The sequence below is a fragment of the Epinephelus lanceolatus genome, chromosome 22 (genome assembly GCF_041903045.1).
Source record: "Epinephelus lanceolatus isolate andai-2023 chromosome 22, ASM4190304v1, whole genome shotgun sequence".
NCBI lineage: Eukaryota > Metazoa > Chordata > Actinopteri > Perciformes > Serranidae > Epinephelus > Epinephelus lanceolatus.
Genome location: NC_135755.1, coordinates 25,940,998 through 25,966,032, shown reverse-complemented (window position 1 = coordinate 25,966,032; position 25,035 = coordinate 25,940,998). Strand labels below are relative to the sequence as shown.

Below are 25,035 nucleotides of genomic sequence, written 5' to 3'. Positions count from 1 at the left end.
AAACTCCCTCTTATCTGAGCTCCTCCTGACAATAGCAGCGCTGTTCTCCATGTCACTGTGAAGTAAGACCTGCAGACAAGCAGCGCAGCAGCCATGAGCCAGACAGGTAAGCTGTCCCTTTGCATTATTTATTTATTCTTTCATTACATTTTACTGGGGTAATGAAGATGATTAATTGCTTTAATGTATGAGTCTTGCTTATTTATGATTGTTTGCAATGCCCAGAGCAACAGTTTGATTAATACTGGCTCTTGGAAAAATATTTATACAATTTAGTAGAATTGCTATGCTTTGATTGTTTTTGTATATGTCAATGTCAAAGCAACATTAACAGCAATGTTTGACAGTTAAGGCATGTCACTGCATCCTCTACAAGCAGTATGTTAGGTTTTGTTATGTGATAGAGTGACAGCAGAGTGTTTTCCACCATGTGGGTTAGTTGCTTTTGCTATAAATATATCTTATGCAGCCTAAATGTGGGGCTAAGGTAGGTTTTAAAACATTTTTAAAACAATTTTCTTGCAGCTGAGGAGCTGTTAATCATCTATGAGACAGAGGCAGAACAATGGGCCACCTATCTGCGGTCAGTCTTCACCGGTCCAATCTCAGAGGCTGGGATCTGCTGCTATGACATCGCTGCAGTGTCCAGCCCGCAGGACGACTTCCTCAGGCTGGCCCACTACACCTGCAAGCTGCTGATCCTTTCCAAGGGCATGCTGGAGGGTCTGTGCCAGAAGCGGCGCTTCTTCCTGTCCCGTGTCTTGCGTCCTGCAGCTCACGTGGTGGTGCTGCTCTGTGGGGTGGACAGTCTGAGCCCACTGCTGGAGCTGGTGCCCCTGAACGGCGGCGAGTGCCTACAGATCTCCAGTGAACAAGATGCTCATGAGTATCTGACCGCTGTGACCGATATTGTGAGAAAAGGTAGGGCATTGTCACCAAAAAAATTTCATTTTCACTTTTTTTTGTGGACCACCAAATCGACTTAAGATGTGACTTAGTGGCTGTACTCTAGAAAGGAAGGTAAAAGTGCAAAATAATTGCTCTCTCATGTTACCAGCTTCTGCAGAATTAATTAATTGTGAAATTCAATTATTTCTATAATTTACTGGGGACCTCCTAGAATGCCCTCAAAGACCCCTAAAGGTCCCTGACCTTATTTCAGAAACCAGTGAGGTGTGAAATCCCACCTGCCTCCCTGCAACTTCAATATCTGATTTATTGTGCGTTTATTCAATACATTTAAAGCTGTGAGGTGTTATTCCAATCGCTAATGCCCAGTTTTCAACATTATTTTAATCTTAAATATCCACTGAAACTCTAATATATTTCATTATAATGACTTCCTGTATACTGCATTGAAATATCCTGATGCATGACAGTTAAACAGACTGCAATTTAGTCACAGTTTGCATCCCAGTCTTACAAACCCAGAACACAATCACCCTCTTTAGTAGCCCTTCCTTCAGGAGACATTTCACATGGCCTTGTCGCTCCCCTGCCATGAATGCAGAGGGAAAGAATGCTCATTATTTGTAAGAGTGCCTGAGCAGCAGCTTGGAAACCTGTTTACCGACTCTTTTTCCCCGAGAATTGTGTGTGCTGGAGATTGACATCCAATATTTTTTAAGCACCAGCTGCAGAGACTTCTTTGGCAAAACTCGGTGTATCTCCAGCATATCCTCATCTGCCCTGCCAGTTATCCTCTGCCTCCCTTCCCTGTTTTTCCTAATTGCACTATTTGTGTAAGATCATAAAGCGGAGGAGGGGGCTCGTATTTAAACAGGTGTGTGTGTGCGAGCAGGAGGGACATCTGATGCAAATAGGCCAGTCTTTCCTCTTCGGCCACCACTGACTAGTCTCCGTGCCATGCAAATTCAAGTGCACTCTGCATCACTTCATTGCACTGATACAGTGAAGCGCTTCAGGCCTGGATCCCACAGACAGTTATATTTTAACCCAGGAGTGCCTTCTCTATTCATACAGGATGCTGCTGTTTGTTTGTTAGCGCACGCAACAGACATGTAGGAGTAAACAGGTGATGAAGGTACACTTCGCGATGGATTTCTCTGATGACTGCCAGAAAAGCCAAATCAACAGTGAAGAAATAATGAGACCTTTTGTCTTTCTGTTTTCTATTTGCATCACTCAAAATGTCGATTGTAACAATATATACCAGAGAGTTTTGACTTGTCCAGAGGGAAAGATTGAGGGGCATCTATTAGCAGAAACAGTACATATTCATAACTAGGTTTTGATTAGTTTATAATCACCTGAAAATCAGAATTGCTATGTTTTTATTACCTTACAATGAGCTGTTTATATCTACATATGGAGCGTAACACAGCCTTTTAAGTCGAATTTAGCCTATCAAAGCCAATGAAAGCAAACAAATTTGTCCACGCACTATTAAATTCTGTATTTGCCTCTGAGTCTTTTCCGTTTTTGGATTTGGAATCCACAGCTAGCCTGGCTGTCAAGACTCAAGACTACTGCGCTAATGATGTTTGTAGATAAAAAGGTGCCAGTTCACAGACATATGATGCATGTTTTAGTTGACAAAATGTTAAAACAGTTTTTTAAACTGGTGTATTGGCTATGCATTTTTATAGTTGAAGAATGTAAGAATCACCTTAGGCCTGCAACAATAAATAAAATTGAAATTTTATTAAAAAAAAAAAAAAAAGACAACAACAACAAATAAAGTTATTCAGTTATTCATTTCCATATAATTTTCTGTCATGGCCACTGGAGAGGGGCCGAGGGGCTCTAGAGCCAAAAGTTGCCTACCCTTGAACTATACAGTATAGTATGATGATGAAATGTCTTCTAACATAACAGACATACATACAGCTGTTATGTTGTAAAATTTTCTAGGAAGTTTTTAAAATTTTATTGCAATTTTTAGTCTAGAACTGTGTACATGTGTTCTACACTGTTCTACACATGTACATTGCCTTTAATTTAATTTCATCTTAATATGTTTATTGTATGTTTATTATATGCACCAAACACCAAGGTAAAGTCCTTATAAATGAAAACCTACTTGATAATAAACCTTATTTTGATTCTAACTACTACAACCATATGGCAAATGACTAGCGCTTAGTCCCTTAGCTCGAAGCTAACACATAATAGGAATTACCATTAACGCGCTATTGGTAATTTGCATTACAATATCAATAATATTGATCCTATTTCACATGCTAACATAAAAAGGACATTTATGCTCTTAAATACATGCATATATTTCATATGGTCTGTAAAAATCAAATATTTTTTTTTTGTTTTTAAACTATAAGCTGCTGAATTCACATTGCTAGCTCAATATATTATGATTCCCATCTCACCCATTTCCTTTGACTCTTATTTCTTAACTGTTCCGCTCATGTGAGAAATAGTAAAATTGACTCCCATCCTGCAGTATACCACAGGAATCCCGTGACCCACAGGATTCCCAAAAACATGTCTCAAATATAGCCTTGGCACATGGGGGACGTTTCAGTTCTGCAACCTCACTGCTAGATGACACTAAATCCTACACACTGGATCTTCAGTGTAATTAAACCAGTTTTAATAATGAAACATAGATTCTATACAGCCATGCTGCTCTGTCAGACTACTGACAGACAATGTGGTGTGAAGCTAAAGGCGTGCTAACATGCTCAGAATGACAATGACAACATGCTAGCATGTGTAGGCTAATGTCTGACAGTGTTTCCATGCCAGACAGGTGTAATGTTATGTTGGCCATTTTCACCTTAGCTACTTTAGTTTGTTAGCATGCTAACATTTGCTAATTGTCACTAATCACACCAAGTACAGCAAAGGCTGATGAGAACGTCAATAGTTTCGCAGGTATTTAGGCTAGCCATAAACCTTTTGACATTTTGACTAGGTAATGGTGCTAGATGAGAGGTAATGGAATTGCCAAGTGATTACACTTCACCCTGACAGGGACTTGAATGTTAAAAGCAATTTTATAGCAGCTGTTGAGACATTCAAATCAAAACCATGAATGGGACCTTCATGATGACGCTAAAGGGAAAGTCAAAGGATCACCAGAGTCAGTAGGATTTGTCCTCAGGGGACCATAAATGTCAAGTTTCATGGCAATGAGTCAAGTTAGGGAGATAGATTTCCTGATGCTGAAAACAAACCAAACAGCAGCACAGTGCAGCTTGTTGCAAATAACATGCAGCCATGCAGTGGGCAATGGGTATTCTCTGGCTGCAATTTAGCACTAACTGTTGACTATTAATTTGGTTGCACTTCGCCGCAGAATCAAAAGGCTGCAGCTTGGGATGGCCGCAGCTGCTTTCCATTGCCATTACATAGAAGCACCACTGCAGGCCGCACTTGGTGTATTTTTGACATTAGAGCCACGTTCGCCACATTAGGGCTGGCTAGTATGGCTAAAAATGCACCTGGATAGCTTATGGTATCTGAAACCAATTTTGCAGACATCATTTGTAGGCTACATAACTCAGCAAGAGATTCAATATCCCATCTTTTGTAGGTGCGTTAGCCTCAGCGGCAAATGTCACCCCCTTGACAAGGAAACTATCAGGATCAGAGCAAAAGGTGGAACAAATGCAGTCAGCTGGAGCCCACAGTGTCAGATCCATTGTGGTCGTTCCTTCCAGGGTTCCATGCAGGGTGAGACACTCAGTCAGTATTTTGTTTTTCATAAAGCGTCCCTAACATTGACTGCACTGAACTGTCTCTTTGGCAGAGCTCTATGGAATTGTTCATTCTTTTGAAAAATAAGTCGGTCGGCAGCGACACTGAGGTTGAGTTCACTGGTGAGAATCAGATGCTGAGAGTGAAGCCTGTGTGCTGGAATGAACGGATTCTGTGTCTCAGTGCACCAGGTAAACAAAATGATAATTAAGTAATGGCTGTGTGATTAACAAAATACTTACAGTAGATAATGACATCTTTTGTCTGAATGCTCTGTTTTAACACTGCCTGTGTACAGTTTCTGTATGTTTTCTGTTGAAGATTTTCCAGCAGGAAATGTACGAGTGACGGTATATCGCAATGGAGTGCCACTGAGCAAGGCACAGCTGCAGTACTACAGCAACATGGAGGAAATATCCTGCCTTTTAGCGAAGGCAGCAGACCCTGTAGACTTCATGTGTCAGGTAAAGACATTAAAGGGTTGCTTCACTTCAATTGTTGTTCCTTATCTGAGCTTTATGATTACATGGGAAATTCCATGGTTTCTACATGTAGCGGTAAGAGTACGAGTCATGAGGAGTTCTGCCTGTGACAGCAGCTGTACAATGTCATCTGTGGTTCGAGAGGAGCTTTCTTCACAACTGAAAAACTAGCCATGGCAATGTAATCAAAGTTATTTTGGTGCTTTTATCCAAGTTACTCATTGCCCCAACACCAGGCAAGGAGGGTCTAACAAGTAAACGCTAATGTGGAAATGTAGGATTAAGAGTTTTTCAAACCTTTGCCATACTATGAACAAAAAGTCAGGATATCTCGGCTTCTGCTGCTTTGATTTTGGCCATTCTTTCTTCGGTCTGTTTGTTGTCAGTCCCCAAACTTTATGAAAGTGCAATGCTGAATGGAGGACTCCTTTAATACATAGCTAGTAGTAGAAATTTCATTTCATATTTGAATATTAAATTGTAGTCTGCATGGAGAACTGGCAAACTTCTCACTTACAACATGTCATAAATACATTTATTAATGTTACTTTCTGTAAGCAAAGATTGTTAATTTGTGTGGAACAAGCAGTGAGCACACCTCAAGTTTTAAAGCTCTAACATTTGCAAATATATTCAAATGACTCTATCAATCATTGATTTAGCAATGTAGGAAGCATATTTGACTGCTGTTCTATTCTCTCCTCCTCAATAAAAGTGACTCTTCTCAGGCACTTTGAATGTGTTATGTTACTTAGTGACTCATCGTTATGTAACGCAGTAATAGAAATTAGTCAATCGACGCCCCAGAACCCTGCTTATAATTGATCCACTTCAAGCCATTTGAATCAGCATATTTCTTCTGATGTTTATATGCGCCACTGTTTACCGTCTCCTCCCTGGAAATGAAGAGACGGCAGGTTTCAGGCCTCTTTCTGCCATGAACACTTAATTTGATTAGGTCTCTTTTGCTGAAGAGGCAAAGTCGAGTGATGCCAAAAGAAGAATTTGCCAAGAGAATTTCAAAGTACAAGACTGGACTGACACGACGGAGACTCGGATGATGTTGTTATAGTCAACCTGGCATCTTTATTGTGCCGCTGTAGACTGTATTTCACCATAAAATCCATTATTTGTAGGTGCTTTTGATTCCTCACCAAATTCAACTTTTAGTTAGTAATTTGCTTGTACTGACTTGCCTTGCCTCAATATTCTATTTCAAAATGTGTTCTGCTTGTAAACTGTATGTTCTTTATGGATTTCAGTCTCTTCAGTTGTCTTCTGTGGAGAAGCTGGATCAGAAGCTGTTGTCCATGTTGTTGGAACGCATGCCCAGTGGAGGATTTTGTGGACTGCAGTGTGAAAACAAACCTGAACGAGGTACAGCACTGTGAGATTTCTTACTCACAACTTTGCAGTGAAAAATTACAAGCATTTACTGTACACTGAGAGAAAAACCCAACCTAGTCCAACTTTCACTAAATTTAAATTAATTAATTGAATTAATTAATTTAATTTAATTTGATTTATTTAAGGGATATATAAGCAAAGATCTAAAATTATTTGCTGACAGTATATCTTATCAAAAATTATTTGTGTTTGACAGGAATCTGTAAAATATTTCATTGCAGTCTGATCGGATACAAGATATACCGCAAAACAACACAAAAACACAACAGTAATTTAGTCCCTTATTGTGTGGAAAATGCTTTTTTTCATAATATCTACACATAAGTAACATATAGTTGGTTCATGTTGTAACAAATAATGATTAATTGAAATGATGCCATACGAGACATCAGCAGCATTTATGTAAATGCAACAAAATGGCTTATTAATTTACTTTTTCCACTCTTTTCCATGCTTTCATCTGCAAAAAAGTCACTCAAATTAAGAAAAATTAACAAAATAACTGCAAAAAGGGGGAAAACAACCACAAAGAGATTAAACACTACCAAAACAAGACACAAAATTACCATGCAGAGACAAAATAAAGAGCTAAAATCACTGCAAAGTCTGTGTATCTTGCTCCTATCTAGGAAAGGTGGTGGAGCCTTTTGCATATATGTGCCCAGGGGCCCATTGTCTATAATTCGCCCATGCCTCTGAGCATGTGTTTATGCAGCAATGTGGACTGAACATAAGTCTCACAGTTGGAATGCATTCCTGTTGCATGATGCACATTATCCACCATGAAAAGAAAGCCTTCCATTATTTCTTGGCTCATTATGCGGCAGATTGATGGCTTCATCAGCTCCTGAGATTGATCCTTAACTCTGCTATAAAGGGCACAGGGAAATGTTTCCATGACAAACAGGTCAATAAGTGCCTTCCAGCTGTCTTTCTTCGACTCCTGGTTGTGTTTGATTGCTCACATCAGGGCAACTTCAATTTATCACCTGTAAAGGAAGTAATATTAGTGGGGAAATCTTTGCTGTGGGGTGAATAGTGTGTGTACAAATGCTTATTTTTAGGCCTAACTTTTGAAAAATTATTCCCCCCATCTGATAAAACCAACAAATATCCACACCAGAGCGCCACCATGCAGACGCACCAACGCTCCTCCATTTTGCTGCCCAGTATGGACTCAAGAGCACCTCCAGCCTGCTCCTGCAGTGTCCTGGTGCTGAGCAAGCACTGCACACAGCCAATCGCCATGGACAGACTCCTGCTGAGATTGCCAAGAGTCATGGCCATAGAGAGCTTCACGTCTTATTGAAGGAAGCACTGGTAACTACTTCCATATTTACAGTTCTCAAACAGCGTATTATTTCTTCTTTTTTTTCATCTGTTGATAATTTTCACTCCGCTCCAGTTGTTATTCGCCCTTGGAACATACTACAAAAATATGATATTAGCTATACTGATCCTCCTTACAATGAAGACATTTCTCAAAATGCCAATATCTGATGACAGCGTCTCATGTTCACTGATTTGTGAGCTAATCAAAACTTCACAATGATATTACTATCTTTCTAGAGCTGGCTGGATGTAATTTCGCCGCAGTGGAATTCCATAGTTTCAGTTACAGTTGTGAAAAACAACGCAATGCACCTTAGTGCCTGAGGACTGACAGCCAGAGGATGCAGCGCAGCACTCAGGAATGCTCTTACTAACACCAATAAAGCGTTAGGACTATGAGTGAGTGGTGCTTTATCAATAATGAACAGAATGGAGAGGACAGAAAGGTGGAGAGCAGGAGGAGTGACCTGTATGTCAGGGGCAACCTCACTCCATCCTAACTAGTGTCTTTGCATCCGGCTCACAGCACAGTTAGTGGATTGATGGTGAACCCCTCTCCTCTCGTCCTGAATATGCACACCCCCACAGCGACTGGAGAGGCTGTGTTTGTTCATGCATGCACAGAGGCTCAGAGCGCAGGTCGTCTGCATACACTCAGACAATTATTACAGCCACTAATGTCGAGATTTTCTCGCGTAATGGCTGCCATTTCCCTGCGTTAATATAAAGAGCCTCTTCCTGCTCAACCTCTCATTTCACTGCGCAGAGTAACACAAGAGCAGCATGTTTCGCTGCAATCCAGATTTAATAGATCCCTTGCATGCATGCACATCCCTTTATTTAATAAATCTGGAGGACACTGGGATCATAATGTTTTTTTCCGATGCTAATTTCATTAGGCAGTGAGGACATTATCATTAAAGGAAACACATGATGCGCCCAGTGGTAAAGCCAAGAAGGCAGGCTGAAAACACCACATCAATTCTGATGTGTCCTGCAAATATTTAACCAGATATTACAGATGCACACAATGTAAGAAACAAATTAACATTTCCCCTTGAGCATGATCTGTTTTTATGGAGGGAAAAAGCAATACCTAGAGTCCCTCAGATCTTGCCTGTATGTATTTGAATGGAGCTAAAACAGCTAGCCTGGCTAAAAACAGAGAAACAACTAGAGACCATCTTGCAATGGGATCACTCCTGCTGCAATACAGCAATCCACAGCTTAAAGTGACAGACAGGGATGTAAAGTAGGGAGGCAATGGTCCCTTCTGTACTTCCTACCCCCCTACTTCCGGCGTCCATCTTCAAACTCAGCCTTCATTGTGATCTGAACTACACATCTGTCAAGTTCCATGACTGCATCTTACAAGGTTGCTATGCCATCCTGTTGCCACAGTCTCTCTACAGATGGACAGACAGACATGTAAACACACGACAAAATAGTCAAAGCAGCTTCTGTGGTAGTCTGCCCTGCTACAATAGGTGCCACCAGTACCACATTTTGCCATGATGACACACACACTCACAAAGTGACAGCAATACCAGCTGTCACGGCGTTGTCGCAGCTGGTGAAAAAAATCCACCTACTAGCAAATCTAATGCTCACATTTAAATTAAAACATTACATTGTGTTTAATCAGTACGAAAACAAAGTAAAACTGGTGACCATTTTGTGATGGGATCACTCCAGCTGTGATACAGCAATGCGTGACTTACAATGAATGTGGGCCAGGGGCGTAAAGTGGAGGGGTAATGGCCTCTTCCCTACTTCCTACGCCTTTATTCCCAGCCCCCTGACTCAGACCAGATCCATCTTTGTACAGCTACACATCTTTAATGTTCTGTGACTGCATTTTTTACAGTGATGATGCCAATGTAATGACAAAATCTGTCCACAAACAGACAGACAGACATATAAATGCCTGCTAAGATACTCATAACGGGTTCTGTGATAGTTCTTCTGCTACAATAGGTGACTACCAGGAACACATTTTGCCATGATGACACACACACACACACACACACACACACACACACACAGGTTCACAAAGTGAGAACGATACCAGCCATCATGACTTTGACACTTTAGCTGGTAAAAATTACTCCATTAAGATACTAGTGGTGGCACATAACCTCCTGTAGGAGCTTTGGAGCTGCTGCTGGGTAGATTTTGTTATCTTTGGGCAAAACAAGGCTAGCAGTTTCCCATTTCCAGTCTGTCCGCAAAGCTAAGCTAACTGGCTGCAGGTCAGTGTGGAGCTATTTTTAGCTACTTTATATGCTGTTGAGATTAATCTCTACTGTAGCTTTGTGTCATACTTGCAAGCTAATATGTTTTTTCATGTTTTTATATATATGATCTTATTCTCCAACATAAATAGTAACTAGACCTGTCATAAAAAGGTAGTGGATTTAAAAATACCTCTCAGATATACTTCAATTCAAATATTTAAGTAAAGCTACTTTGAAATTGCACTCAAGTGTTACTTTACAGCACTGGGTGCCGATTCTAAAAGAAAAAGAAGATGAAAAAAGAAATGCTGCTGTCAAAGTTTTTTCAGTGTTATTTTTCAGTGCTTTGAGCACAAACAAAATCCCATTCACCTCCATTGTATTGGGGTAATCTTTTAAAGCTCGTATAGGCAGTTGAATCCCCGATGTGCCAATTTGAAACAGACAGCAGCACAATGCTCATTTATTCATATGAAAATCTCTGCTCTTATCTCCCCGCTTCCCTTACAATACTGACAACTTTTAACTTTCTCTGATGGCTCGGATCGACCTATAGAGAATTCCCCCTCGAGGGAAATTTAGACACTCCAACAGCTGTTGCAAACGTATTTATCCCCCTAGCAACACTGCTAATTGAGAGTGACTGCAGATGGAGCAAGGTTTGATCAGATCGCTCTAGTGAGTCAAAGTGCTCGTTGTGAGTCTGCAGTGAGTCAGCTGAGCTGACAGGGGAATGGTGGAGTCAAACAGAGGTCCCCCCGCAGGGACTTCAACAGGCCTATAGATGTAGCATAACAGACAGATTCAAGCAACTGACATTTGTGGTTTTCTTGGAGGGTAATTAAAATTCATCTTAACAGTTAAAATGCATACTGCGCCCGTGTGGTGCGTTAGAGGAAGTATTAGAGAGGAAGTGCAGGGTGGGGTTCTATTCCTGCTCTTTTTTTTTCTTGCACAGCAGTTTCATTAACTCATCTGCAGTGTTTCCCCCCACCTCCAATTAATCAACCCATGATGCATCAGTGATTTGGGCGTCAGTGTAGCAGCACTCTGTCAATAAATCCTAGATGGATCGGTCCCCTGCTTCATACACAGGCTGAATCACTCACAGGGCCTGCGTCAGATCCACTAGTCTGCCCTGGCACCACACTTCTTTGTTAATTAGCTGTGAACTGCTCCAGAGGGGAAAGCTGAATTATTCAGGGAGAGCATAACTAGAATACAAATATAGAAAATGCTCCGCTGTTATCTACGATGTTCATGTCCTCAGATTGCAATATTGTGCCTGCTCATCGTAATCACTAACACAAACACACATTGTCTTTATTTAATATTTTAATACTGGGTCACAAATTTGGCTGAGTGTCACTTGGCATTTGGATGGACTCCGCTTTCTGAACCAAGATTCCACTGTGTGCTCTCAGATGCAGAGCTGGGCTCGATAAACACAAATTAGCTTGCAACTGTATGGTCCTCCAAAGACTACAAAGAGCTATTTATGTGCTGCGTGCTGTGTTTGTGTACAGTGTACTCCTATCCAAATGCAGGAGAGCCAAATAAGGTGACACTTCTAATCCAGGGATTTGTTGATTCCGACGACCGTCTTTTGCATGTTATGTTTGCTTGGCCACGAGCTGCACAAATCAGAGATTTGTTTATCATTTGCATGTTACGGTCGTCCTCGCACTGAAAAGAAACATATTGCATGTGTTTTGCAGGACTGTTGAAAAAATGTTACATTGGTCCAACCATGTTGAGTCAGTCTTTAGCTATGCTAGCAGAGTTGCTTTCAGGATGTCAGTTCACCACTTCCAGAAATACCTCAACAACTATTGGATGGATTGGCAGTAAAATTTTACATTCATGTTCCCCAGAAGATGAATCTTTCTGACTCCAGTGATCCCCTGACGTTTCATGGATGGATTGCTAAACAGACCCACCATGCACAGGCCCAGGGGCCCAAGTGTCAAGACCCCCCTCCCCAGCCTTCACCTGCACACTGTCACTTAAAGTAACATGTAGGGCTCAGGAAGAGACTCAAAATGACGTCCAACAGACACAACCACAAGAAGATGCATAACGACTACAAAGAGATGCAATGACAGCAAAAAAAAAAGAAGACAAAAACACCATAATAACTGTTTGTGCTGCTCTTATTTAGAAGTGGTGGTGGGGCCTTTAGCATGTCTGTGCCCAGGGGCCCATTGTCTCATAATCCGCCCATGGTGCTATCAGGTGGGCAGCGTTTTTCCTTATCAATTGAAATAGGTCAACATCTAGTCAATGGATTGTCATCATCAACATTTTACACAAATATTTATAATTCCTACACGATGAATCCTACTGAGTTTGATGATCTGCTGACTTTTCTTTTAGCGCCACTATTGGCTTAAATTTGTGATTCAGCCATGCTTTATGTTCAGTGCTAATTAGCAAATGTTAGCATACTAACATACTAAGTTATTGGTCAGTAATGGTATCACCGTACCTTCTAAACATCAGCATGTTAGCATTTCCATTGTGAGCATATTGGCATTAGCATTTAGCTCTTAGCACCAATGTGTTTAAGGACACAAAGAGCTGTTAGCATGGCTGTACAACAGGGATACTCAACTGGCTTTGCCCAGGGGCCACTTTTAAAAAATACAGGAGGCCAGGAGCCAGTTAATAAACAAACATTATTTATTCATTATCTGTAACTGCTTATCCTGTTGCTGGGGGGCTGGAGCCTATCCTAGCTGACATTGGGCAAGAGGTGGGGTACGCTCTGGAAAGGTTGCCAGACTATCACAGGTCTGACACATAGAGACAGACAACCATTCACACTACAGCCATTTTAGAGTTGCCAATTAACCTGCATGTCTTTGGATGGTGGGAGGAAACCCTAGTACCTAGAGAAAACTCATGCTGATACGGGAAGAACATTCAAACTCTGCATAGAAGGGCTCCCCCAACCCGGATTTGAACCAGGAACCCTGCATACCTTGCATATTTTCAGGAGTACACAGCGGCGTTTCTAGGATTGGAGGACATTCAGGGACCGGACCTCTGTTGGGGGGTCCGGGGAATCCTTGTGAATTAGAAAATGGTCAGCACCCTATCGCAGTGAGCTGAGTATCACTTGAGTCTTGTTATAATAGCCTACTATGATACATGTCTGGTTTAAATTAAAACAATAAATATAACGCTTTATAGGGTAAATCTAGTTTTACAGAAGTGTGTCTTTGCCCACTGAGCTGACCACCTCTTATTTTCCCAAGCCACAAAAATAAGATGGACAGACTAGGTCTGCATGGCACTTAAGTGAAGGGTTCAGTGTTGCACTCTGCAGTCTGCCATGCATCGAACACTCTCATCCTGAAACCACCATGTCATTGACTGGCATTGACAGCCGAGGCATGGCCGCCCGTGAATTGACCATTTCAGCTGCTGAAAACAGATTTACACTCCTTATCTTCTCCTAGATTCACTTGAGATTTGCTCCCCTTCTAACAAAATCATGCCTGCTGTTTTTCGTCTGAAGCACTGCTGCTTGGATTGCGGCGGTGAAACTGAATGTGTCTGGAATGCCCGGGGCTCCTGCAGTTTCAGACATCTGTAAAAATGATTTAGCATTGGCGGTTAGTAAATAAATTCCCCTCCCCTGTCCAGAAATTACCTCTGAAAATACCACACTGTGCTTAAGCACAGCATCCAACTATTATAATTCAATGTTCACGCTGCGGTGGTAATTAACCCGTCCTTTCTACCTGTTGGGCCTGTTATGAACCTCCACTGTTAAGTAATGCATTCATGGCAACCAATAAGTAATTTGCAGTACGAGGAACAGTGTAATATTGTAATTGAGTCATGAGTGGCTGTGTTGCTTGGAAACTGCACACAGAGCATGGCAGGTTATACCGAGGATATCTTGATCAAAGTGAGCTGCATCTCATGTGTTCTGCAAAGACTGGTATTATTGACTGAGGTTTTTTTTTTATTGAATTCAGAATATGTCATGCATGCATTACTATATGTATTATAATGGAGTCTTTTGTTGCCACAATCTGTTCGAAAGAAAATCTACAACACAGCACAGCAGCTGTTTTAACATATAGTAAATACAGTTTATTTGATTTAAAATGAGTAGTGGTTATTCACATCGTCAGACAGCATTTTTTGCTTTTTACTTTCTTGTTGTTCTGTAAAAACAAATGAGAAAGCAGCTTTTCACTGTAAGTAAATTCAAAATTAATGATGCAACTCCTCCGTTCCTCACATCTCCATCAGAAGTTGAAATATGGCAGTAAATTAATATCCGTATCTCAATCTAATTGCGGATGCAGTCTAAACATCAAGCCAAGGGTCTTGAATTGCTCACTAAATGATATGTTTAGACTGAAAGGGGAAGATTGTCTGATTTCATAATTACCCTGATCATACCCCTGTCTGTCCCTCAACATGCTATTAGCAAATAGGCCGACTCTGCTGCAGCTTTGCTGTCAGGGGGAAAACTGCTTTCTGTTAGCCAGCAGCAGGCAGGGTTACAGCAGCACACCTCCTGCTATAGCCCTGAAATTGCTTTTCCACAATCGAAGCCCTAACGCATGCGGTGAGAAACCGCAATTAATAATGTGGACGTTTGTCACATCTGACATGAAAAAACACTGCATATTAAAGCACAGCACGGAGGCGGATATCAGCCTATAGTGTGACAGAGCTTACAAAGTGGTTCATGGATAATCATCTTTGCTTTTATGCCTCATGATTGAGCCTTGGACGGGAGATACAGGTGAGAAAATGAGTCGACAGGAAGGACGCAATGAGCCGGCCAAGGATAAATTCACATTCTCACAAAAATCAGCCTGCATTGTATCAAGATTTGCATGAACACTGAGACAAAAAATGTCCTTTTTACATAGCAAATGCTCAGCAACATAACAGATTAGACATTTCTCTCCTTGAATTCTAAATTTCCTCTATTGAGCTGCTTCTTTGTGATTTGGATGAGACATCTCTTCATGCTCTGTTGTTGCAGAATATGTTCAACTCTGGCGAGGACAATGGTGATGCCAGTGTGTACGAAATAATGCGCGCTGCAGGTGAGTGAAGGACTGATGGGAAGTGGAAGGAGGACAAAGGAAAGCCGGTAATGGAATTGTTTTGTTTTTTTTCCCCCAGCACATCATTATGCTGGGTTGCTGTTCATTTCCGACCACTGAATATTTTCCCCTTGCTGATGGGCACAGCTTGTGTAGTGTTGCTTCCGACTAGCTGTGAAATGACAGTAGCCAAAAGCAGCATGCAGAACTTCATCATGACACTCAAGTGCAAGCAATAGTGCAGTAAACACTTTGTGCATTAGGGACTCCCTCCACCAAACATACGCAGAAAGAGCAACAAGGAGAGGATAAAGAGGGGGAGGATGAGGACATCTACGCACCACTGGGGGTGAGTGATGAGTATGACACCATCCTGAAGTCAACAAAAGCTGTGGTTATTGCCAATCGCCCGCCAGCACCCACACCTCGGCCTGAGAGCACCCATGTGAAGGAGGACAGAACCCCTTACATCACTCAAGGTAACTCAAAAATGACTCTTTTGTTGCATTCTTTTCTTCCAAGTCACAGACATGATTGAGCTGATTTGGAGTAAAAACAACACTGAGTTATGCACAGTATGCGAAGGGGAGTTTGAGAGATCATGTGGGTGGGAGGAAGTGCCTGGAATGTGCATTGCCATTGTCAGTGGAGCACTGCTGAATAGAGAGGAGATGCCTTTTTTTTGCGATGCAGTTTGTTTTGATCCCCTAAACAACAAGAACAGGGTCTCTCCCTCTGCTGCGAAAACAAACAAAAGAGAGAAGATGGAGAAAGACCCATTTGCCTGCGTTGAGAGCCCACAGTCCCTAACTGTTCAATTTCAGCTGCGTGAATATTTCATGAAGATGAAACATCCAAAAGTGACTGGTATTATTAATGCTTATAAATCATTAAAAATGGCTGTGACGTCTCTTTTTCATCTTGCAAATGCAAACATTCACCCACTATTAATTGTTATTCCCACAGATAATATTATACTAGCCTCTTAGTAACCAACTTGCACATTTAAAATACACAAAAAAAAGATTAGAAGTGTGCAACAGGCACTCTATCTCCATTATGCAGCTTTTTATTGAGCTCCCTAGTATCCAGTAAGCTAACTCTCTACCCGATGGGACCTACAAAGCAAAGAAGAAATTGAGTGCACCACTGAACTCCCTGCATCCCAACCATCCCCTCTGTAACAGAGAGGGAACTACCGGGCTGCCATCTGCAACCAATCTTGGCCAGACCAAGGCCAAGTCAGCCAGAATAAGTCATTACACATGTTTTCCATCGTCCTTGTCCCCAGAGCGCACGAGAGAAAGGAGAGGGATTTTGAGGTTTCCATCTATTGAGACAGTAGAGCTTCAAACCACACAAGGATCACATTTTGCTCCTCACTCCCACTGCCGCAGTGAAAGATGTGAGAGGAGAGATGAGGCTTGGTGGAGGATTAGGCGAGGAGCCAGTTATTGGAGTCCACTGCACAAGTGGAAATAATGAGGAGTTTTTCTTTTGTTAGCAGCAGCAGCGGCTTCGAGCTCAATGAGACTGAAATGCTGAAATGTGAATGGAATTACTCGGCATGTAAACTACATGGAGAGTAATGTACGCACTCTGAAAGCAAGGCAAAGCTACAGTCGTGTGGACCTGCCCCTCAGCTGCACTCCACACACAATTTCACTCTGAATGAAGCCATAAAGCCAGGCTTGTGTTATGAGCACGCAGTGTTTGAACATGAAGTGGAAAAGAGAGACGCTGTCATGGAGGAAGCAGTCAGAGGTGGGATTATCTTGCAGGGTGTGGATGCTGAATTTCAGTCCAGCGTTGGTCACACAGCCACAGCTCCACCGCCTGAGACAGCTAAACAGTGTAGCCTTTCATTCTCAGTGCTCACTACCAAACCAAAAGCATCATTCATGGCATTTAATTCAATCCAGAGCTGAATGTGTGTGTCTTTCTCGCAGAGAGACACAGATATAAGCTCTGGGATAGCAAAGCAGGGTACCTGTTATTTCACAGATATTAAGATTCAATTATGTTTTTCTGGACCACGAATAGGACTTTTTTTTTCCTGCTGGCTATTCACATGTAGCTTTCCACATTCTGTAGGTTGTTTGTAAATTTAGGGTGATGGCGCCATCTTGTGGTTATAAACAGGAGCACAAACCTTTTGTAGAAATCTGCAGCATCAACCCTGGGTTGTTTCCAACGTTTTCAGTGAGGGAAATGTCACTCTGAGAAAATTAGAAAGAAAAAAGTAGAAAATTATGATATAGCTTATTAGATAAATGTTATATAAAAATAGAGAGTGTTATTGTAAGCTGTTCTGTGTTTACAGTGTTCCAGAAGAAGAAGACACCACAGAGTGAGGCTGATCTCTATTCATTCATATCACTTCAAAATAAACAAGGTGAGTGTCAGCTGATATGGGACTCCCTAGAAAAATGTTGATCAGTTAATGTCACACATTACTCCAACGACTTAGTATTGCACTTTTAAAAACCTTGAGAACTCAAAGACAGATTACAAAAATGAATGATCAATATCAAAGCAGCACAAGAGGACAGTGGGACAGTTGGGAGTTATAGTCCCTAGAATCCCAAGAAGCCATAAGAGCATGTATATTGTTGGAACTTCCCCTGCCTCTTTAACATCCATGTTTTAAATCTCCACAATCCCAGTTTGTAGCTGGATTCCTGTTTAATTTTTAGTCCATTAAAGTCTGATCAAACCTGACATTTGACATCAAGAAGACCAAAGTGGAATTAAAGCATTGTCCAGGTAAACACATTTGTGGTTTGTCCACAATGATGACTACGGAAGCCAAGAACAACTATGCTTGCAAAAAATGCTGAAATCAGGTGTGATCAAATGAACCAGACACTCATTTTCAAGGTCTCCTTAGTTATGCTGTGATCTCAAGAAAACAAAAGTTGTTTTACTGTGATAGATTATCTTGTTATCTTGAGAAATCAGCTTTTTGTTTTCCTGAGAATTGGCATAAATGAACCTGTTATAATCAGAAATTGAGCTCTATCATCTCAAGATAATGAAATAATTAGCTTTTGATCTTGAAACAGCAAACACAGCAGTTCTGTTAACATCCTAAGAGATATTTATTTCAACTTTTTAAAGATTATTTTTTGGCATTTATAGATATTTTTGGTATTCATATACAAGAGGAACATATGCACGAAAAAGAGCAGGGTATGACATGCAACAAAAGTCTCAGTCAAACTCAAAGTTAGGACATGCAGCGTGCGGCTTAACCACAAGGCCACCAGGATTCCCCTATTCTCTCAGACTTGAGAGTTTCCATCTGTGTAAAAAATACACTGACGATTTAATCCTCACTCTCTGCTCTAGTTCGGAGGTCTGGCTTTATCATTCATTTAAAAAGGACAGCTGTGGCCATCAATTTTGAAGCAAAAATAACAAAAATGTGAGGCACACTTCAGCTACAGTAGGTATTTGCCGTTTATTTCTGCTTGCACTGTCTCCAAAAATGTGTCTTTACTTCCTATTTCTACACAGAATTTGTGTTATGACATTGAGATCTGCAGATTGTAATTTTTTTAAATTTTTTTTTTTTTACTCATAACAGCAGGATTTTTACTGTGCCAGTATTTTTGCTGACTTCTCTCTTCTGACTGATTACCTGTTGGAGCTACCTGCTGGGTGTTATCAGTTACTGTTGATATTCTTAGATAATTTGTGGTGCTTTGTTAAATGAATTAAAATGGCAGTGATCACCATGGGAAAAGAAGTCACTGCGGCAGTAATGGGCACGCAAACAGCAAAAAAAAAAGCAATAAAACGAGAAGGTAGCACATTTCAACACATTTGGGTGCCAAGACGATGAGGAAAAAAAAAAAAAATCAAAGTGTGAAAAGAGCTGCTGCTGCTGCTATTGCGCACCCACAGAGATACAAAGCCATTTTTCTGCTTTGCTGTACTGTTGGTGACACTGAGTGACAGGTCCATAGATCATCACAGTCACCCAGAAAATTACTTACCATCGTCATGACTCACTGACATTACAGATGTGCTAAGCAAAATCACATTACCAACCAATCCTCTCTATGAATGCCATCTGGAGTGGCTTTAAACCCTGTCTTGTCTTATTCCTGTCACAGAAATGAGCACTTTAATTTATGATGTTACGTATGAAATCCTCACGTGTGGTGATAATTTGCTGAAATTTTTAAAAGATTTTTTCCCCAGATATTTTTATTGAGCTGTTGTTCGTTGCAGCACGGGAACGAGAAGACAGCATCTCTTCCACCTATGACACCTTTGTGCCAAACCAGATAAACGGGCTTCAGCAGCTCATCGAGCTCCAGCAGAGGGTGAAGGCCGGTTCGCTCACCGTGGACGGGGCCCTGGAGCGCGTCAGCAACTTGCAGCGGGATCAGAAGGGCATGGATGCGCTCCAGCAGGTAGGACTATCACACGCTGTGATCGCACTCACACTGGACTTTAATAAGCATGCAGGACCAAACCCTAATAAAACTATAACCATCTGCTGCTCGTGCTATGCCAAGCTGCAACACAATGTGCTCACAGTGGAACATGAAAACACAAGAAACATTAACCTGAGGGTAAAGAAAATGGCCATTTATAAAAACACTAGCTCAGACCCAAATGTTTGGAGGGTGATAGTAATGAAGCCCACTTACCATTGCTTTTCTTGCATGTGTTACTTTCCCAGGACAAGAAGGGAAAACGTGATTGCAGGTGTGGGTGGCATCATCTCAAGCTTCCATTTAACAGTCAAATAAACTGATCAGTGATTGGTCAGCTGAGGAAAAAAGGAAAATGAACATTAAAGAAAGAGCCTCAGAAGCAAACATTAACAACAGAACATATTTTATAAAATAGATGAATGAAGCTGGACACAGAGGAAGAAGAGTTGTACAGTAAAAACAAACCAGTACATATACTAAGTGGCTAATCAGGGGAATGAGGAACAGGTGTGCAGTCACGTGACAATCAGGCAGTTGGGGAGTAGTGCAAAGCGTTAAGGACACTGGGTGGGGAGGGGATGACAGGAGCTGTTAGAACATGACGAATGGTAGAAAAATGTACAAAAGTAAACTGCAATGGTGCTGTTGTCATGACGATAGACTGATATGAATGTTAATTTACACTAAATTCCCTAGCTTCCAGCTGTCGTAATACCCCAGTTTGAAATATCACAGTAGGGGAAGCAAAATTACAAAATGAATGATGGCTGCATTCCATTTAGTAGCTTAGCAACACACCTGTGCTTCTCCTGCTATGACATGTCAAAAAGGCTTGTCAGAGGTATCATGACTGAGGCTGTGAAGCAATGGTTTATGCTTGTGTAGAAGACGCAGTCTAATATGCTTGTTTATATTTTTCCTAAAAAATATTACAATAATAGTCACAATAATCCCAATTGTCAAGTGAAATTAACAGTAGAAGTATTCACATTCTTTACTTGAGTTACTTATCAATGAAAATAATTCAACAATACTCGATTATAAATAAAAATGTTGGGGTTGGAAGAACTAAAAAAAAGGCTAACAAAAACAGCAGCATTTGAAAATACACCCTCCTCCTGCAGCTCTCCCCTCTCTGTCCTAAGCCCCTCCCATCAGACGACCATGAGCATACGCACATGCTTCATACAGTAACCCAGTGTTTCCCATACATTGATTTATTTAATCTTATGCCATTGTAGAGTTGCTCTCAGCTCATTGCTCTGTCCCTCCTTCCCCTGCTCTTTCTCTCTATGTTTATCAGGCTCCAAATGAGACAAGGATTAGCTAGCTAGCCACCCCATGATCCCTCCATCTCACTCCCTGCCACTGTAGACTGCTTCCTCAAGAGGAGAGCAGGCAGCAGCTCAGGTGACTGACCTTTGGTCGGTGGCTGTAGCAGCTTGAATTTGGCCAGTGCAAACAGCGGGCTGGTAGTCAGCAACAGCAGTGGGTCTAACCTGTGTAATGGCAGCAACAGAAAGTTTGCTGATCCAGCAGGAGGTTGGGGCTGTTCAGTCCTGGGAGCTTAGTTTTGTACTTGCCGGATTTTGGGTGCTGCAGCAGCTGAATGGGGGTCCGTGCCCTCAGCTGCTGCCCGCTCTCCTCCTGGCGAGGTGGTCTGTTGTGGTGTGGAGTGAGGTGGAAGACACAATGAGATTTGAGGCTCTGACTTGTGTTAGCCTGAAAAGTGGGAACTTGAAGCTGTGAGCCTTTGGCTGCAGTTAGCAGAAGGCTAACTATTAGCAACATTTTCTGTCCATCTCTGAGACACTTATTCCATTTACTGTCAGACTCTCTGTTAGACTCTTTTTTTCCCCATAAGTCCATCTTCCTTTTTTTGGTAGCTTTGCAGTGTAGGCAGTTGTTGCCAATGCTGGAATAGCAACTTTCTCTGCAGGATTCTCCACCACTGAATCAGGCTTTCACTGTAGGGACATGCACATGCATCCTCTGAGTTAAGAGGATGTGCATAAGACTAGCGATCTTTCAGACCACTTGAATTACCCAGTGCTCAAAGATTGTTATGTGTTTTTTGTCCAGCGAAGCCAAAATAAACTGCTTACCTTAAGTAAAATTACTCAGGTATTATCATTGTGAATTTATTTAAAGGATCAAAAGTAAAACTGTGACTGTGGAAACCACTGGAGTACAGCGAACTCTTTGTCATGTTCAAGGAACCAGTTTGAGATGATTTGAGCTTTGTGCCATGGTGCGTTATTCTGCTGGAAGTAGCCATCAGAAGATGGGTACACTGTGGTCATAAAGGGATGGACACGGTCAGCAACAATACTCAGGTAGGCTGTGGTGTTTAAACCATGCTCAGTTGGTACTAAGGGGCCCAAAGTGTGCCAAGAAAATATCCCCCACACCATTACATCACCACCAGCAGCCTGAACCGTTGATACAAGGCAGGATGGATCCATGCTTTCATGGTGTTTATGCCAAATTCTGACCCTACCATCTGAATGTTGCAGCAGAGATCCAGACTCATCAGACCAGGCAACGTTTTCCCAATCCTCTATCGTCCAGTTTTGGTGAGCCTGTGTGAACTGTAGCCTCAGTTTCCTGTTGTTAGCTGACAGGAGTGGCACCTGGTGTGGTCTTCTGCTGCTGTAGCCCATCTGCTTCAAGGTTGGACATGTTGTTGGTTCAGAGATGGTCTTCTGCAGACCTTGGTTGTAACCAGTGGATATTTGAGTTCCTGTTGCCTTTCTATCATCTTGAACCAGTCTGGCCATTCTCCTCTGACCTCTGGCATCAACAAGGCATTTTCACCCAGAGGACCGCTGCTCACTGGATAGTTTCTCTCTTTCGGACTATCCTCTGTAAACCCTAGAGATGGTTGTGCGTGAAAGTGCTGCAGACGATCAGTTTCTGAAATCTCAGACCAACCCGTCTGGCACCAACAGCCACTTTAAAAGTCACTTAAATCACCTTTCTTCCCCATTCTGATGCTCAGTTTGAACTTCAGCAGGTCGTCTTGAAGTTGCTGCCATGTGATTGGCTGATGAGCTATTTGCATTAATTAGCAGATGATCAGGTGTACCTAATAAAGCGGCCAGTGAGAGTATTTAGACATTATTTGCAGTCAGTTTTCCAGCAGACCTCCATGAAGGTACGAAAGGATTCAGGAACAAAACTACAAAACGTTGATCTATTCTTTTCTCATTCTGTGGAAACAGAACACAGATACTTGGAAATCTCATCATTTGTAAATAAATGGATGTTTTCTGTGTATCAGTCTTTTATTATAGCAGTGATCTTTTTCTCTGCAGGAGAGGTCGAGTCAGCTGAGAGCCAGTATGACCAGCAGCAGAGAGGATGATGACAGTGTCTATGGTAAATATTCTTCCATCTGGATATGAGGGTTAAGCTTTGCTGTCATCACAGAGACGCTCCACAGAGCTCAGCTTTCCTGGAACTTCCACATGAAAATAAATAACGTGCAGTGCAGTTAAAGTTGGAACAAGTAGCCACCTTACAAATGACTGTATTAAACCGCATACTGTAAATGGCTTAGAAACTCTTCTCCCCCCCCCCCACCCCCCACCCCTAGATAAAATCAACATCGTTCATCATACGCCAAGTGAGTCTTCAAAAACTTATCTCAGTGTGCGTGGAGAAAACCTGTGTTTGCATGCCTTTGTAGTTTCCTCAGTCCCGGTTGCAGTGGTGGGGAATTAATCCTCAGGGAAGTGTTATTTAATGAAATCCCCAGTGCCACGTTTTGATCGAACGAGTCTCACTTGCACTAAATGGAAGTCTTTTATTTTCTTTTACTGAACAATCCTCTGTTCAGCTGTGCATATTGGATGATTTCCCTCCAGGTGTTTTGGTGAGTGAAAGTCAAAGAGGAAGCCAAGCAGCGGAGTCTGATTTTTACAGCAAGCCACTCAAAGGACAGCATGTGAGTTTACTTTACTTGCCAAAGTAAAGCTTGGCAGAAGTTAACATGAATATATTAATATAAAGTTTACGTGCTACTGTGTATTATTGGAGTTAAAACAGACATTAAGTTACAGTAAACACACATAAAGGCCTGACGAAGCAGTGACGAGTATCTCTCTGAAATGTTTTGCAGTTAAGTTTCTTCTCAAAAGGGGACAAACGGTGAAGGTAAGACTGAAACAATCAATCCAGTGTTCTGTTAATAATTTATACAAAAACAGAAATATCTTAAATTTATTCAAGCTCATCAGTTGTGTCACATTTTTCACATTTACAGGCTCCATCACTCTATGGAGACGTGATTCTTTCAACAATTATATCAAGTTTAATCTATCTGATTATATAACCTTTCTTTTTAATCATCTAGATTTCAGGGGCGACGCAGGGGATATGTCCCCCTCAATATTTAGAACATGTGCATTTGTTCCCCATAACAACAACATGAACGTAGCAGAGGACTTTGATTGTGCAAAATTGATGACATTTACACCAAAATCTGATGCACAAAAGGCACAAACTGGCACATTAAAATGACCAGAATGAAGGAAATTGAGTGTTTGACTCTCAACATTTTTTTGTGGTGAACCCCCGACATTGAAACGACACCTGCACCCTTGATTTAGTATTAACAATGTTTTGTATCTCAAAGTAAGAAGTTAAATAACTAATTGACATATTTCTTATTTCTTGTTCAGCTTTTATTGCCTTTTTTATTATATTACTTATGCAAATTGTGGTTTAAGTAAAAAAGTATCACATATATAATGTATAACTCATGAAACTTTACTTTTGAAAGCAAATTTACATCTTCAGTATCATTTTATCTTCATTTTGTAAAATGTCTCTATGAAAGTTTTCCATGTCAACAACTCATTTAATAATAATTTTGAAAATTACACTTCTCAATAAAGACCATTTAATATACACTGACTTCAGCATCAGCTGTTCAATGCTCACCTGCTACAACTGTAATACATTATATTCATGATTCTTTCACACAGTGGAAAAATTCAATTAAATATTCATCTTAAAAGGTTAAAAAGGCAAGTTTAATTAGGGGAAGAGGGAATCAATTTCCCAGCAAGCATTGGCCTGAAAAAGCTGTCTCACCTTTGCCTCTAGAGGGCGCTGTATCTCTAAATATATCCATCACACTCACTGTGTGAAGCAACCAAAGACATCTGGCAAGCCCAGAAGCACCTGCAGACCTCCGGATGGCTGGGAGGCAAGCTATGGTTAACAGAAAAAAAAGAAAAAAAAGAAAAAGAAAAAAAAAGAAGAAGTATCCATACGTTTATGAATGTGAACGTAACGTGAAAATACTCACGCAGCAGGTCAGAACATTAATGCAGTGCTTCTCGCTGTGCCTGGTTGC

General features: G+C 41.3%; 1 protein-coding gene across 2 annotated transcripts; it reads left to right on the top strand.

The window, feature by feature from the left end:
• On the top strand, positions 1–24,590 carry LOC117272655 (B-cell scaffold protein with ankyrin repeats-like). 2 transcript variants are annotated; one of them, XM_078164822.1, is made up of 16 exons: positions 1–106; positions 526–921; positions 4,517–4,656; positions 4,733–4,871; positions 5,002–5,144; positions 6,425–6,539; positions 7,693–7,889; positions 15,156–15,219; positions 15,483–15,698; positions 17,543–17,614; positions 19,459–19,643; positions 22,988–23,051; positions 23,269–23,298; positions 23,540–23,619; positions 23,794–23,828; positions 23,938–24,590. In XM_078164822.1, exons 1-15 carry the CDS (start codon positions 94–96, stop codon positions 23,824–23,826), a joined length of 1,887 nt encoding a protein of 628 aa, XP_078020948.1. In that variant the 5' UTR covers positions 1–93; the 3' UTR covers positions 23,827–23,828; positions 23,938–24,590. The 2 variants fall into 2 exon arrangements, with proteins under 2 accessions (XP_078020948.1, XP_078020949.1); XM_078164823.1 differs by lacking the exon at positions 23,269–23,298.
• The last annotated feature ends 445 nt before the right edge of the window (positions 24,591–25,035 follow it).